The 17,281-nt window shown below is 50.4% G+C and overlaps 1 protein-coding gene across 1 annotated transcript; it reads right to left on the bottom strand.

The window, feature by feature from the left end:
• Positions 1–879: 879 nt before the first annotated feature.
• CDK2AP1 (cyclin dependent kinase 2 associated protein 1) lies at positions 880–8,899 on the bottom strand. The gene is made up of 4 exons (XM_080940550.1): positions 8,492–8,899; positions 4,418–4,512; positions 2,904–3,030; positions 880–1,605 (listed from the first exon to the last, which is right to left on the bottom strand). The coding sequence occupies exons 1-4, from the start codon at positions 8,544–8,546 to the stop codon at positions 1,538–1,540; spliced, it is 345 nt and encodes a 114-aa protein (XP_080796676.1). The 5' UTR covers positions 8,547–8,899; the 3' UTR covers positions 880–1,537.
• Positions 8,900–17,281: the final 8,382 nt, after the last annotated feature.

Below are 17,281 nucleotides of genomic sequence, written 5' to 3'. Positions count from 1 at the left end.
TGGGGGGAAGGGGTGGAAATACTGAGGGGAAGTCTGAAATGCTTCAAGGGTTTCCTTTCTTGGAACACTTAGGTCCTTCCTGTATCAGCCTCCCTTGAGCAGGCAGAAGAAACCCAGATGGCAAGTTCAGAATTGTAGCTAAGAGCAGCTTCAGTTTTTCTCCTTTGGTCCACTGTTTTCTGCCAGAGATGCAGAGAAGACCATGGCCTCTGCCAGCCTTTGAACTCCGTGACTGGGCTCTTTGCTTCTTGCCTACAACACTGACTGCACAACCAAACCCAGTGCAGGGTCAAAGGGTCAGTCTTCACACACAAACTGTGGAGACCACACTGACAAAACTTCAAACACAACTTAACTTTCCTCAGCACCAGAACATAACACATTATGAAAAATGCTCTTTTTTTTAAAGGCAGTGCCTCACTACGTAGTCCTGGTATGGCACCAAGGATGTGATTTTCCTCCTCTGCCTCCCAAGAGCCATGTAACCAGCAAACGGAGATCCTTGGAGTACCACCTACCTATGATGGCAGAGGGGCAGCTGCAGTTCACCAAACCAGTCTCACAGCTGCTGCAGCAACCACACCATACTTATACCCACAATGTGGGTCTCTGTCAGCCTTGAGATGTACGCACACTTGAAGCCAGCTGTGCTGGTGGTATCATCACATAAAGTGCCTCTGGGCAGACAGGAAATCCCTTAGCGGACATGTCCAGGCCCTCCCTCAGGAGCTCCAGTAGTGACCACAACACTTGGGAAACCAAGACAGAGATTGTGAGTTCAAAGTCAGAGTCACTATAATTAGCAATACTCTGTCCTCCCCTAAAGAAAAACAAGCACAAGCACTTAAGACCCCAAGGAACCCACATTTTCATACAAAGTGTTAATGAAAATAAGCTTTATTACATCAAGTAATAAATACAAAGATGCAACGGTTTCAGTCGTTTTCTTCCAGATGTTGTGATTGGCTCACAGTAAACACGGAACTGAGATCTACAGTCTCAGGACGGACATTTGCAAGGTGCTTGGTAGGTTGGGTAGATTGCTCTTTCTTCTGTATTTATAACCTGTGCATTGTAAAGATTGACTTCAAAGCACTCAGTCATGCAATCGCTTAAGCAGAGCAGTTCCATGAAGCAGGGTCTACGCTGTACACAGGCAGGCCAACTACTAAGCAAACGTGCTGTGGTTTGCACTCAACTCCTGAGAGGCAGGTGAGCTCATGGAAAGGAAGTCAACTGGGGTGATGCAAATGGAAAATGTATCCAAAGGGAAGTTAAAGGGGACACTGGTATTTGGGGACAAACAATAGCTTGCTGTGAAGTGGCTTCACAAACATCTTTCAAATGCTTGAAAAGAAAAGAGCCAGGTCATTCCTAACTACTTAAAATGCACATCATCAGTTACAGCAAAATGTCTTCCCAATCTTTTGAGTGTGGGTTCAGAGCTTAATGACTGTGGTAGAAAAATTACTGCCATTTTGAACAAAGCTTCTCATCTCCATGGGGTAGTAAGATGGGCCTTCAGACTGACCAGGGGCTAGGACCTGGCATTACGTTCCGTTTCAGCCAAGCACTCCCGAACCAGGCTTCGGGCATGAATGATGCCTACAAGAGAAGCAGAAACTGGCATCAGCCCATTCACAAAGCAAGAAGAAGAGCTGCTGGATAAACCCCAGCCATGAAGTCCCAGTTCTGGAGGGGAATAGAGGGTCTATATCCAAACACCTAGAAAGGCCAGGCTGTGATGGAGGAAGATCATCTGAACCTAAGAAGTTCAAGTCAGCAACATAGTTATCCCCTCCTTAAAAACACAGTACAGTGCCAGGGCACACAGCTCACACCTGCAATCCCAGTACTCCAGGCACAATCAGGAGTTCTGAGTTTGAGGTCAGCCTCAAATTCTTTTTCACACTAGTGTGACATGTAGATTGGATGGGCTCAACAGTTGGCTGGGGTGACATGAACTCTCCCTCCTTGGAGGGCGGGCCAGCAGCTCCCTCAGAATGAATCCTGCAAAGGCTATTTGGCACATCTATTATAATTTAATCCACTGGCTTTTGGGGTGGATGGAAATTTGCTTAAGACTTCATAGGTTAGCATCTTCCCAAAAATTTCTATCTGTGGAACCAACTCTGCAGTTCCCAGAACTATCTCACTTCCTTTTGCCATGGAAGCAGCAGGATCGATGCCACCAGGGATCCCATCTCTCTGCCAATTGCAATCCAGTCCTGTCCCCATTTTACCCAGTCTAGCTACCATCACTTTCTTCACAGAAAACCCATGAACTCAGGCAAAGGCTGGCTCTCAGCTACAGCCTGTCCCTCAGCTGGCCTGGCTATGGCTGGGAATCTGACTTCAGTGCAGCCTCTGCCACAGATCAGGGACCCATGATCCAGGCCATCTCCATCCTCTGCCAAGTTCACTCCATGATGTTTTATCAACCAAGTCCCTCCTGGTCATGAATGAACCTAGAGCCCTGCAGGGCTCCTGTGACAACTTCTGAAATAGAACTCCTCTCCCCTCAGCAATTTGTCATGAGGCAACACGCTGCTCGGGGCCCTTCACACCTCACACCCTGGATCCCTTGCTTTCTGTGACATCATCGTCCCTCTTCAGTCACTCAAGAATCTCAAAGGGGTGGAAGCAGTTTGATTCTCAGAAACCCCATGAGCCTCATCCCCCACCATAACCAGAACCACCTACCAAATCTATAGTTGCCCTAGCAACTGCAACAGCACGCATTTCTGAAGTATTAACCCATGGATCAAGTGAACTTTCCCTGACCACCTAGAGCTTAAATCTCTTCACTTCTACTGCCTGGGCTACATGAATTTTACCAGGATGCTTGGCTCCAAAAGTCTTTCCACAGTGATAGGCAGCACTCCGTCCCTAATCATGCTTACCCCGTTTTAGCCTCTCCATGGCGCTCTTGCTCCCTGCGTACGTGGGTCTGATCTCTTTCCCCAACTCTTCAATGATGGCCAGCAGCTCTGCATATTTACTCTGAGGCACCTGGCTATTTCCAGTTCCCTAGGATCAAAAGACAACGGTAAGAACAGACTGACTCACCACAGTGGCCAGAGTGGTAGAGGAAAAGTGACCTACACTTGGGCTCCCTGGCCTGTCCCAGCTGAAGCATGTCCTTCTCATAGGTACAACTCCAGAGTATAGTAAAAGGTCCCCATGCCAGACTCTGTCAAGAAAAACCACTTTACCATCCACACAGAAAAAAAGATCTAAGTAACAAATCACAGGGAGTACCTAGATCCACGAGACAAAGAGGGAGTGTTTCCTGGGAGTCAAGTATTCACAAAGAATGTAGATGGAAGTCACCTCTTGAGGACCTCAACAATCACTAAGGACCCAGGATGGGCCTAGAACTTTATCAAACTCGCCACAACCTCCCACAGCCTTTATCTCCAGGCTATGGCCCAAGCAAGCACCCAGATCATCGAGGGCCCTGGCTCCAGCCTCTCCTCCTCCTGCCGCAGCTGGACCATGGTGGCCAGCTCCCTGTCCAGAGCTTTGGCCTGCTCCTCTCGCCTCTGCTGCCTCCAGTCCCAAGCCTCGCTACCAGGTCTGCAGGCCAGGCCTTGGAGCTCAGCCTCCTGGCACATCCGCCTCCTGGCCTCTCGCTTCTCCCAGCGCCGGCGCCGCATGGCCAGGGCATTACGCTGCCGCTCCAAACTGCGCCTCAGTCCATCCTCCCGCCGCCTCCGCTTCTTCAGCCTATCCCGCTCCCGGGCCCGTGCCTCCTTCTCCTCCTGGGATAGGATAGGCTGTCGGGGCATGGCTGGAGGTTGTACACAGCCTCTTTAGCCAAGGAGAAACCTCCATGGCAACCCCAGAACACTGGCTGGGGTTTGGCTCATAGAATCTTCCTGTTGGCAACCAGGGTTGCAAGAAACCCTTTCAGGTATAGCATGTCCCCTGCGGGTCTCACCCAAACGTACAGTAGCAGCCAGTTGCCTCCTGACCATGACCTTGGGGTCAAGAAAATTAACTTATAAAAGATCTGGGTCTCTAAGAGGGTCATGATCTCATAAAGGATAGAACCAGTCATAAACCAAGCAAATGACTTGGGACCACACTCATAACCACTATCTCCAAATATACTGTCCCCAACTTCTCTGACTTGGCCCTTACTTGCCCAGGAAACAAGCTGAGCAACCCATAGAGACACTGACCTGATGACTCAAGCAGCTCAGTGATGCCCACACCCTCATGTTCCCCTGAAAGTCCTAGCTGCCCTGTGTTACAATCCCTCAAGTGAAGAATAGGAGGCAAGCCTCAGCCGCCGCTAAGGAAACACAGGAGAACCTTTGTCCCTTAATCTCCTGTACCAGCAGTGGCCTTTATCTATACCCTTCCTGTTCCAGCTGCCCACATGGCCCTCCCATCACCAGCATTAGCATACCTGGGTGTAACCTAGCGATGGAGGCCCATAGTCACTCAGCAGCTGACGATATTGGGAGGAGGTCGCCATGCTAGTAGAGGGTGAATGGACACTTCCTGCAACAAGGAAGAAGGAGAAGTTAGAGGTCACCCAGACTTGGATATCTGTACCAAAGAGAACCGGGTACAACAGATCGTCATTCACACACACACACACACACACACACACACACACACACACCCCAGGCCCCACCTGTGAACTTTTGTTTTACAGAACAGAGACCTTACTTAGCTCAAGCTCTAATGAACACAGCCCAGACACTAATCTAGATGAATGCAAACAAGGGCAGAAAGAGCAGCCAATCCACACACACCTAGTACCTCAAAAGACAACCACCCTAGCCCACCCACAGAACTCTAAGAGAGATCACTATCACAATTGAAACTGATAGCTGTGTCCAGCCTAACTCTTGCTGACCCCATCCCAGTTCCTACTCACTGAGAACCAAAGCTACATCTATGACTGGCAACGAGCAAGGTTGGTCTAGCCTGGGCTAGAATTTCTTACAGAGCCACCTCTGTGTCCCTACACACCACCACTGCTTGAAAAATACATCAAGGAAAACCCACAAAGGCATGAAGGCACAGAACCGTAAGAGTGACAGGTGTGCTGCACACACAAAGCAAGGCTCTGAAGAACAACAGCGTTTGTGCCTTAGACAAGCCACTCAACCCCTCTGGGCTTCTCATCCCCTCCAAAGAAAAACAGAACTCCTGACTATCCAACACACACACACACACAAGACACTCAAGTGCACAGCGGCTCTACACTCCAAAAAGAGGGGCTTAAGACCCCACAGATGGACCTATCACTTGAGGACACCATCCAGGTGCAGCAGTCAGAACAAAGCCAGGGCCCAGAGCCCAGCACAGACTGCCATCTCCTAGATATGCAATGAGCCCCTGGCTGCAGCATGCAGACCCATAATGGCAACCAAGTGGCCATTAGGCGGGTAGAAGATGTCCTTCGAATTACAAACAGCAGTAACCATGGAGAATTTACCTAGTCTTCCTCGGCAGCTGCCTGACCACGGACCGCCCCCAGAGCCAAACTGTCTCTCACGCACACAGCGGCTCTGCAGACTTGGCCCCAGGGATGGACAGCTGGTACCAGGCTGGCCAAGTCACCAGCTGCTCACTTGGTGTGGGCGAGGGGAGGGGCAGGAGGAAGTAAGTTCAGGAGCTGGGCTTGCTGGAGCTGGGAGGAGCTGTGATTCCCAGGGCCTGGCTACAGGGTGAGCCACACTGCACAAAAGTGGCTAAGCAGCAAGCTGGCAACACCAACACCTTTCTCTGTCCAAGAGTGGAAACAGCACTGAAAGGCATAGAGTGTACCCAGGTGTAGGCACCAGGTGTAGATGTAGCTCCTGGGCAGAGCAGACTAAGGACCTGCCACCCAACTCGAGCAACCCTAGCTTCACCACCACTGTGGCAAAACTCCATTAGCCACCCCATCAGATGGCTCCTTTACAGGCCTGCAGGGGGTTCCAATCCTTCCCATTACAGGGTGTCAGACAGGCTAGGGACTCAATGCTGAAGGGGTGGGAAGGCAGAGCACTTGAATGAAGCCTTCAGATTCCAGCACCATGCAGAAAGTACACTGTCCATCCTTGATGCACCAGGGGCAACTTCAGTGCTCCCCCAACTTTTCACTAATTCTCACCTCCCTGTCACATCCTGGACTTAGGGGTCTGTCCCAGCAGTGCCACTCCTGGCTGTGGGACCTGTCAAGGCTCTTTTATGCCTCAGTTTCTCCACTGGTTTGAGGCCATACTCCCTGATAGGTTTAATTACGTTGGGAATGTCCTTAGTGGGCTGGGGTAAAGGAGGAATGAGAAGTACCCCCATACTGGTGGAGGCTCAAGCCTGTTTTCCATGTGAAAGACAGCACCATATTCAGAAGTAGGGAAGGTGTCTGCCCCCCTGGGGAGCCGGGGTAGTAGGGTGCTCCTCCACCACTCATGCCCTCTCCTTCCGGAAGACACCAGCACCTGGGCTGAAGGAGGCCAGGGAGGCGGTTCCACGTCAGCTCAGCCGGTGTGGAGCATCTCAGACAATGAGCGCAGTGTGCAGAGAGCTGAGAGGGCTTGGCAGAGGCCAGGAAGCTCCTGGGGCCAGGCTCAGCTCCCCGCCCCCACGCCAGACAAAGAGCGGCCTGGGCCTGGGGAGCTGGCGGCCTTCCCGCCACTTGGGGCGCCCTGGGGGGGGGCTCTCGGGCGGGGAAGGCGGGGGCTTTGTCTAACTCCGCCACTGCCACTGCCGGCCAGGCCGCAGCTTGGCAACTCAGTGAGCAGGAGGCAGGCCTGGAGGGCGTGAGAGATGATGACAGGGAAGGCGGAGGAGCCACTGTGAGAGTCCATCTTGGATGCAGATGGCAGGGGAGAGAAGGGCTTTCTGCAAAGTAATACCGGCAGGCGGGCGGACCCCCACCAAAATGCCGGGCACCTGGAGACCCCGGCACGCATTCTGGCATTCCCCATTGGAAAAAGAACTAGAGCTGAATACAGATGCTAGCAAGCCCACAACAGGGCTTCAGAGTCCCAGGGGCGGTCTGCCACTGTGACCCACACCCCAAAAGGTCCCAGTGTGAGACCCACAAGGAACTAGCCTAGGCCTCTGGCCTCCCTCAGCTGGCCACGGAACCTACTGCCCTTGCATCCTAAACACTGACTAAGAAGGCAGGGAAGCAAAAAATCCTACCTGACAACAAATCCTATCACCCAAAGGGAGTGAAACCATTTGAAATTATACAGTGATTGCATGCTCGTGGGGGTCCTGCGTGCTAGCCTTTCAACTCTCCCAGGCTGGCAACCTAAATCTCAACCTTTTCCAAACCCCAAAAAGCAGAGAAGTTTAAACACACGTCCATAGCTTTTCCAGGTCCCTTTGAAGGTTTCTGGAGTTCTGGAATCAACATTTGGACAGAAGACCTCCAACTTGCAAGTGCCAACATGGGTAGGATTGTTTTAACACACAGCGACCATAACCAACTTCGACCAACTCTCCCAAGGGCCTTAACCCTCCTGGTCCCCACTACTTCTCATCTGTTGGGGGGGGGGCTTACAGCCAAATGTCTGGGAGGTGGCAATACTGGAATTAGACACAAAGCCGGTCACCTCTGAAAGTCAGTTTCACACACCTATACCGGGTTCCCTCGGGGTGCGGGGCTAGCCCCTCGCCACAGCAGAGAGCTGCCTGGGAACTTTGCAAGAGTTTCCCAGCGGCTCCCAGGCCCGGAGGGGAAGGGAGACCAGGTCCCCTTGGCTTGCGCGGCCCGGCCCTCCGCAAGTACCCACGTGAGAGATATGGGATGGGGGACCCCCTGGGACCGGCGAGCCGCAGCACGCCGCCCGCAGGGCCCACGAGGCCCCGGCACTTCAACTTCTTCCAAGGAGCCTCCGAGGGCTGGGTGAGGGAAACGGGGAGTCGCTCTCGTCCGCAGGCCGTGGCCCGTGCCCACCCGCCCGCCGTCGCCAGGGACCCCGGGCAGGATCCCTCCCGGCCCCCGGCCGCCCGGCCCCCTCGCGCCGCCCCGCACGCGGCCCGGCTCCGGCCTGTCCCGCTCCGCCGACCCTCGGAGCCCCGCGCCTCGCTCCCTGCGCCGCCCGCCTCCCGCCGGCAGGGGCCCTCGCCGAGCCGCCCAAAAAGCCTAAAGGAAGGGAAGGGGGGAAAAAAGAGGGGGGGTGAGCTGGGGAAAAAGCCTTCCTCGCCCGGCCGCTCGCGCCCTCGCTTCCCGGCCATCGGCCGCCGCTCCGCCGCTCACACCCGGGCCGGGGCCGCTGCCCCGCCGAGCTCCAGACGCACCGCGAACTTTGGCTGAGGCGGCGGAATCATGGCGGCGGCGGCGCGGCTGAGGCGGCGGCGGCGGCTTCCCCGCTGCCCCGGCCCGGGACACCTCCTCCACCCACCGCCATCCTCGGCCAGCTCGCCGCCCGAGGCACCGCGCGACTCGGGGAGCCCCGGGCCGCAGCCGGGAGCGCGAGCCCCCAACTTGGCGGCACTTGCGGTGCGGCGCGCGCGGCCCGCGCTCACTCACCGGCGTTGAGGGCGGCGGCGGGCATGTGCGCGGTCAAGTTCGGCTTGTACGACATCCCCGCGGGCGGCGGGCGCGCCGGGCAGAGCCGGGCCAGGCCGCGAGCGCGACGGCGGCGGCAAGGCCGAGGCCCCGGCCGGGCGGCCCCGCGTCCCCGCACCCGTCCGAGCGCCTGCCGGGAGCCCGCGCACTTTTTGTTGTCGCCGGCTCGGGCCGCGCCGGCAAATATGGCCGTCCCTCACCCTGCCGCCGCCGCAGTATATCACCCATACATCGGGCGCGCGGCGCAGGGGCGGCCGCAAACTTTGAGCCCAGCCGGTGCTGGGCCCGGCCCGGACCGGGAGGGGGCGGCGGGAGTCGAGGGGCGGCTCCTCCCGCGGCCGCGCCCCGCGCTGCGCCGCCGCCCGCAACTTGCCAAAGTTTGGGGGGCTGCGGTCCCCGCGGCGCCCCCGCCGCGCCCCGGCCTCCCGCGCGCCGCTCATTGGCCCGCGCCTTCCTCTTTCTTAAACAGCCAGGGAGGATGGAAGAAGTACTTTTTTTTTTTTTTCCTCTGTGTCTCTTGACTGTGGGGGCAGGGATGGAAAATTACCTGGAGAAAATGGTGGCGATTGGGGTGGTTTGGTTTGGTTTGGTTTTTTTGTTTTTTAATTCACGGAAATCATTCCAGATGCCCACGTCTGGCTCTATCCCAGAATTAGAATAACCCATTCTTGACATTTATTTCGGAGAGGAAAAAAAAAAAAAAATGTCATGTCTCTGCCTGTAATCCAGTGGGCTTTTTTTTTTTTTTTTAACCCTTTGGGAACCCACGACTCCTTTGAGACTGACAAAAGCTAGATGGAGAGACACCTCCTCCAGAAAATTCGCTCTTGCGTCCATGACGTTTGTCACGGGAACTCTTTGGAATATTTCAAAGGAGCACCTACTGTGTGCCAGACACGGTTTTACATGCGAAGGAAACAAGAATGAACTTGGCAAAGTTTCGACTCCCCGGAGTTTGCACTCCATTTTTTGGACCCCCTCTTTCTCTCCACCCCACCCCGCCCCATACACGCCCCCGCCCATCTCTAAACTGACTGAAACGTCATCATCAAACGTATTTGGGATCTGATGAATAACCTTCCGAAGGTACTATATTTTGGAGTTCTGCCTGAATAGTAATGCTCTTCAAATTACATAAAACGCCCACCCTTTTCTGTTGTTTTTAATCGCCATGGTTTGCAGGGTTTTTTTTTTTTTCAATTAGTCATATTTAGACATCATCTGTGGATCTGGTGACAACGGCGTCAGCCTCTCCTAGAAAAAAAAAGGGGGGGCCACCACCGGGGTTTTATCCTCCCCATCTTTGGGACTAAAGGTGCAGAAGAGAGAACCTCTTTTTCCACCCCTGCCCCTATCCCACAACCCCCACCCCCGCTCCACCAGCACCCCTGCCATCAGCCTTAGGCTTCCTCTGGCAAACGCTTCTTGGTGACATTTTTATCTCATAAAGAAACGAATGCTACCCATTCTACAATGGCAGATAAAAATAAAAGGCAAGCCACATATATAATTTTAAATGTTTAACTAATCAATTTTTTTAAGATTTATTTTTTCTTAAGATTTTATTTTTTATATAGGTGAGTGCACTGTAGCTGTCTTCAGACACACCAGATCCCATCACAGATGGTTGTGAGCCACCATGTGGTTGCTGGGAATTGAACTCAGGACCTCTGGAAGAGCAGTCAGTGCTCTTAACCACTGAGCCATCTCTCCAGCCCTCACAAATCAATTCTTGAGAGCCAAATACAGCATAAAATTATTTCTAATCATGTTTTTAAAACAACTGAAGCTAAAACAGGACAATTTAAATTCATAATGAATGAATACCCAGAAACTCATCAATAAGATCCTTAACTTTTTTTTTAAAACAGGGTCTCACTTATTTACTCCTAGCTAGCTGCAGTGTAAACTATACTGACCTTATACTCAAAAAGATCCACCTGCCTCTGTCTCCGTGGTGCTGACATTAAAGGCATGTGCCACACTGCCTACCTGGTTTGTTGTTTCGTTAGGTCTTTTTGTTATGTTGCCTTGGCTAACTTTATGTCTAAGCTCTGGTGCTCCTCCTGTTTCAAACTCCCAAGTAGTTAAAACAGCCAGCATGTACCAAAATACCAAATATCATTTGCATGTTTGTTTGTTTGCTTGCTTGCTTGCTTACTTGCTTGGGTTTTAGTTTTTTACTTTTAGCTCTTGTTCTCAATCCTCCTGCCTCAGCTACTCTGCTCAGATTTCTAGTCTCATGTAATTCACACACAGACACAAAGTTTTTAAAATGTTTTGTCTTTTGTGGTGTTGGAGACTGAAGCCAGAGCTTCACACACTCTTAGCATGAGTCCTACACTGAACCACATACCCCGACCTCGGTTTTGCTGTTTGTTTTTACATTTTTGAGACCCAGTGTAATGTATCCCAGGATGGACTCAAGCTCAATTATATAGCAGAAAAATAATGCTGATCTTTGAGCCTCTATAAGCATCTCCTGAATACTGGGATTACAGATGTGTACCACCACATGGTCCTGGGGATGGAACCCCCAGGAGTCATGTTTGTTAGACAAGCACTCACCTGAGCCACATCCTTAGCCCCATGCATTCTCCCGAGTGTGTGTGTGTGATGTGTACTTATGCACACATGTGCATATACCCACAGAGACCAGCGGAGGACGGTGGGACTGTGCTAGATCACTGTTTCTACCTTATTCCTTTAGCAGAGTCTCTCACTGAGCTCACCTTTTACAGTAAGCAGACTAGTTATCTGGAATCCACAAATGTGAATCTGGGGCTGGAATCTGGGCTTATGAGTTAAGGGCACTCTGCTCTTCCAGAGGGCCTGAGTTTGGTTCCCAGCACCTATGCCACCCAGATCACAGCTCTTTTACCACTAGTTCCAGGAGATCTCTTAGCCTCCAAAGGCATCTACATGTGCAAGGTACACATGTAGACACTCGGGCACATACATATCACAGAAATGAACATTTGGGGGTTTAATTTGCTTTAATTTTACATGCATTTGGTGTTTTACCTGAATGTGTTTCTGTGTGCTGGTACCAGATTCCCCTGGAACTGGAGTTATAGACAGCTGTGAGCTGCCATGTGGGTGCTGGAAACTGAACCCCAGTCCTCTAGAAAAATAGCCAGTGCTCCCTACCTCTGAGCCATCTCTCCAGCCCTGTTTGTCTGTTGCTGTGAGACAAGAGGCCTCACTATGTAACCCCACTGTCCTGGAACTTGCTATGTAGACCAAGATGGCCTCAACCATGTCCAGTTTTCTTTTAATAATAATAAAAAAAATATAGTGAGGGTGGTACATGCCTTTAAACAAAGGCAGAGGAGAGTGGATCTCTGTTGTGGCTTTGAGATCAGCTCAGTCTGCATAAGGACAGTCCAAGCTACTTAGAACAAAGCCTATCTCAGCAAAAGAGGTGGGGGTAGGCTTCCAGGAATCTTCATGAGGCAGAGTCTCCTGCATACCACCCCACTCTTCAACTCACTTGGTAACCCGAACAGAATCTTGATGTGCTGGTGCCCCTACTGTGCCCTCCAAGTGCTGGACTGCAGGTGTGTGCCATCACACCCAATCCATGAAGTGTTAGGGAACCAAGCCAGGACCACCTGCCTGCCAGGAGAGAACCCTGTCATCTGAGCCACACCCCCCAGCCCCTGTGTGGTCTTTTCTATCAGACTTCCTCTGTTGGCTGTTCCTTGCATTCCTTTCCGATTCAAGACCTACTTGTGCATTTGGGCAAACACAAAGCAGTTGAGATGTTTGTCTCACACAGCAGAACAGACAGACAGCACAGGGTCCTGGAAAGCTGGGCATGATCTAGACCACTGAAGACTCATCCAGTTCTGGTGTGCTTCCCATTCCCTCTTTTTTTTTTTTTTTTTTTGCCATTTCACTTGTAGCTTGTGTATGTGCCACTGTGCACACATTCGCACACATACTGCGGGGGCCTCGCCATCCTGAGAGGGACTTCCTACCGGACAACACATCAGTTCCTTAATTGCAATAGCATCTCGTTTGAACCAGGAACATAGGGTGTGTCTTTTTTGGGTTTTTTTTTTTTTTTTTTTTTTTTTTTTTTTTTTTTCATCTTTTTATCTTCTTCTAGGGGGTGGGGGATTTGAGACAGGTTTTTCTCTGTGTAGCTCTGGCTGTCCTGGAACTCACTCTGTAAAACTAGGCTGACCTTGAACTCAGAGATCTGTCTGTCTCTGTTCCCAGCCTCCACACCAGTGCTGGGATTAAAGGCGTGAGCCACTGTTTAGCTCATTTTTCTTTTTGAGTCAGTCTCATTACATGGCTTAGGCTGACCTTGAACCTGTGTCAGTCCCCTGCTTCTGTCTCCTGATGGGTGAGAGATGGCTCAGCGGTTAAGAGCACTGGCTGCTCTTCCAGAGGTCCTGAGTTCAAATCCCAGCAACCACATGGTGGCTCACAACCATCTGTCATGGGATCTGATGCCCTCTTCTGGTGTGTCTGAAGAGAACAACAGTGTGTATCATATTCATTAAAAGAAAAAAAAAAAGATTTGTGTTTATGTGTGCAAGTGTGCACAGGTGTTCATGAGGCCTGGAAGGCAGCATTGTATTCCTTAATGCTGGGGGTAATAGGTCTTCCTGAGCTACTGGTGTGTGTACTGGGGACAAAACTCCAGTCCTTGGGCACAGCACTAAGTGCACTTAGACACTAAGCATCTCTTCAACTTCCCTCTTATTTGCTTTTGGATTTTTGAGACAGAGGTTCTTTGTGTAACATTCTTTTTTTTTTTTTAAGATTTATTTATTATGTATACAGTATACATCTATACTATATTATGTATACAGTATACAGCCTGCATCTATGCCTGTGGGCCAGAAGAGGGCATCAGATCCCATGACAGATGGTTGTGAGCCACCATGTGGTTGCTGGGATTTGAACTCAAGACCTCTGGAAGAGCAGGCAGTGCTCTTAACCTCTGAAGAGCACCTCTGAGCCAGCTCTCCAGGCCCTGTGTAACATTCTTAGCTTGCCTGGAATTAGCTCTGTAGACCAGGCTGGCCTCAAAATCAAAGATCCACCTGGTTCTGCTTCTCCAGTGCTGGGATCAACGGTGTGGTGCCACCACCACCTGGCCTCTTCAGCCCCTTTTGAAGAGAGAAATATTTTTATGTTTTAACTGTAAGCATGTCAGGGAGTGGTAGTGACCTGTGAATGCAGGTGCCTGAGGAAGTTATAAAGGTGTCAGATTCCCCAGAGCTGGAGTTAGAGGCAGTCAGGAGCCACCTAACACGCATGCTGGCAGCGGAACCCGGTAGTCTGCAAGAGCGGTCAGTGACCTTAACCACTGAGATGTTCCTCTGTCCCCTGGAATCGTCTCATTCCGTGTTTGAATTTGTAGGAACATTATTGTCATATGAAGAAGCAACGAGTGTCCCACAGCACAGGTGCAAAGAGTAGAGGACAACGTCCCAGACTCAGGGTTCTCCCCTTTCGTGTGCATTCCAGGTTCTGAACCAAAAGCTATATAATGGTAAGTAGTTGAACTTTAATTAAACTGTACTAGCACAGTCTTCATACAGAACCTACTTCACCCCAGGAGGCATCTTGCCTGTCATGCACTGTTCATTTCTAGTGCATAGAAATACAATCAATTTTCATGTGTTGATCTCGCATTCCCTTATTAGCTCTAAAAGCACATAGGCAGAATAGTTGAGGTATTGCATGTGTAAGATTATATGTCCTGTGAGAATAGTTTTTGCTTCTTAAATTTGAAGATGTGCATCTGTATACCACAGCATGTGTAGATTCTTACCTTCCACCTATTTCAAAATAATTAATTTTAATTATGTGTGTATTTGTGTGGAGGTAGGGAAAGTACGTATACAGAGATGCAGGTATGCCTAGAGACCAGAAGAGGGCATCGGGTCACCTGGAACTAACACGTATCTGTGAGCCTTTGACATGGGTGCTCAGAATAAAAACTCAGGGTCTCTCAGAGTGCTGCAAGTGATCTTAACCACAAGCTGTTTCCACAGCCCCTCTGCCTTTTGAAATTCTTATTTGTTGAGAGGAGTGTGTGCACAGGCACCCCTATACTCATATGGAGGTCAGAGGACAATTTACAGGAGTCAGTTCTCTTTTCCTACCATGTGAGGCCTAGAGATCAAACTCAAGACATCAGGTTTGGCTCCAAAGCCCGTCCACCTACTGTCCTACCTCATTATACCGGCTGACCCTCCTTCCACCTTGGTAACAGTTTCTCCTGCTCTCTCTGCAATGTTGCACGTCAGGCTATGCCCACAAGCTTCAGACAATTCTCCTGCCTCTGCTTCTCAGTCCAGGATTACAGACTGGAGCCGCCACATATTTTTATGCAGGCTCTGGAAACTAAACTCAAGTTGTCGGCCTTCATGACAGGTGCCATCACCAGCTAAGCCAATTTATTGGTCCTTAGTTCTTGTGGGCAATACTATTATTATCTTTAGCTTATAAAGTAGGCTTCCCTATGGGATTTCTATACACGCTGAGCTCATCAGGTTCAACATATCCCATAAACAGCCTCCACATGCTACTAGACCAAGTATGAGCAGAATATCTCTGTGGGAGACACCAATTCCCTCCATCTTTCTAATTTTTTTTTTTACAAAGATGTATTTATTGTATTTATTTATCTCCTGTATGGAAGTACATGTTCACTATCTTCAGACACACCAGAAGAGGGCATTGGACCCCATTAGAAATGGTTGTGAGCCACCATGTGGTTGCTGGGAATTGAACTCAGGACCTCTGGAAGAGCAGCCAGTACTCCAGCCCATTAAATATTTTAAATATTTTATGTATCTGAGTACACTGTTGCTGTCTTCAGACACAGCAGAAGAGGACATCAGATCCCATTACAAGTAGTTGTGAATTGCTGGGAATTGAACTCAGGACCTCTGGAAAAGCAGTCAGTGGCTTTAACCGCTCTCCAGCCCCCAGATCTTAAAGTTATGGCTTAGCCAGGTGATGGCAGTCGTGGGGATGGCACATGCCTTTAACCCCAGCTATAGGAAGGCAGAGGCAAGAGCCAGCCTGGTCTACAGAATGAGTCTAGGACAGCCAGAGGTACACAAAGCAACCCCGTTTTGAAAAGAAACAAGGGGGAAAAAGTTATGTCTCTTTTATTTTACAGTGTTGAGGTTAAAGAAACAATGATCCTATGCAGCCCCGGCTGCAACTTTCACTCTGGGCTGGTACCAAGGGTTCTCCCTCTCCACCCCCCCCCCCCAGCTTTAAGGACAACTTCAGCCTTTGAGCTGGAAAGATGGCTCAGTGATCAAGAGTACCTCCTCCTCTTTGAAAGGACCCAAGTTTAGTTCCCTGTATCCAAGCTCCTAAGACTTTCTAACTGTAGTTCCAGCCCCAGGGGACAGTATGCCCTCTCTGACCTTAGTGGGCACTGTACTTACATGCACACAGATGGCCACACATATACACTATTAAAGAAAAAAAAAAAAAACAAAAAGCAAAACACTAAGTTTCCTTTGAATAAAATATACAGCCCCGAAAGGCCCTTCTATAGTTTGGAATCATTTCCAGCACAATCCAGCTTTCTGGGGCAGTCAGCCCCATGGCACTGGCCTAGCATAGAGCACAACAAAGGAGACTCCTATGGGATCGGGGTGACCAAAGTATGACCTTCAAGGTCTCTGGATCATTGGGCAGGCACATCCCTAAATGTGACTGCAGACTGGCCTCTCCATCTCCTTTTTTTTTCTTTTCTTAAAGACTTATTATTTTTACTTAAATGTATTATGGAATGTCTAGGTACACACCAGTATGGCTGTTCAGAGGCCAGAGACATTTGATGCCCAGAAGCTTGAGTTAAAGGCAGCTGTGAGCCACCAGATGTGGGTGCTATGAAACCAACTCCTGGCTTCTAGAAGGGCACTCAAGCAGTCAGGTGTGACTCAGTGTTCACACTGGGCTTTCTTACTACTAATTACCCTACCGAGAGTGTCTCCAGTCACTTAACAACTTTTGTGAACTCCAATCTTACCTGGACTGGAAGATGAACAGGTATTAGGTAGAGCATTTTTGTGTTATAGCAAACTCTACCCTTTGAAGTTCCCCTAGTAGAATGTCGACATGGTCAGGGGGACAAGGGTTTGGCATTAGGAGTCTAAAGAGAAGCCACTTTGCCATGTGCTCTCGTGTTTTCTGTCATGAGTAAGGGCTGGAGGACAGCTCTACGGGCAAAGTGCTTGTCTGAAAGGCTGAGGGCCAGTATTTGGATCCCTAGGATTCAGAAAACCAAACCAAACAAAAACCCCTGCTGGGTAGGAATGGCAACTCATCTTGAAATCCCAGCTCATAAAAAGTGAAAAGAAGGGATCCCCGGGGCTAGCTGGGTCCAGTGAGGGACCTTACCTCCATACTTAAGGTGGAAGGCAACGGAGAAAGACACCCATTGTCAATGCCTGACTTCCATGTAACAACACCTCACTCCATGTGCCCACATAGGCAAATGGTCTCCCTCGCTCTGTCTCTTCCAACCAATCAAGAATTAAGTTCAGTAATCAAGACTAGCTGAAGACCCACCTAGCCATCTTATGCTGGTCTGGTATTTACCACCATTCTCTTACTTAGTGGCTATTCTGGGGCCAACCATAGGCTCTTGTTTCTAACCCAAAGAGCACTCACCATCTAGAGTGGGCAGCTTTCAGAGAACTGGACTCCAAAAATAAGTATTTTGCACATTTCTTTTAGCTTCTCTCTCTCTTCATA

The sequence above is a fragment of the Micromys minutus genome, assembly GCF_963924665.1.
Source record: "Micromys minutus genome assembly, chromosome: 29".
Taxonomy (NCBI): Eukaryota; Metazoa; Chordata; class Mammalia; order Rodentia; family Muridae; genus Micromys; species Micromys minutus.
The sequence above is the reverse complement of the archived record's forward strand: the minus strand, read 5'-3'. Positions and strand labels throughout refer to the sequence as shown.

Bases quoted from the DNA above. Each gene is read 5' to 3' on its own strand.
- CDK2AP1 (XM_080940550.1), bottom strand. From the start codon at position 8,546: ATGTCGTACAAGCCGAACTTGACCGCGCACATGCCCGCCGCCGCCCTC. The intron at 4,513-8,491 runs GTGAGTGAGCGC...TCCTTGTTGCAG, and splicing joins CGCCGCCGCCCTCAACGCCG to GAAGTGTCCATTCACCCTCT. The intron at 3,031-4,417 runs GTATGCTAATGC...TTTTGATCCTAG, and splicing joins CATCGCTAGGTTACACCCAG to GGAACTGGAAATAGCCAGGT.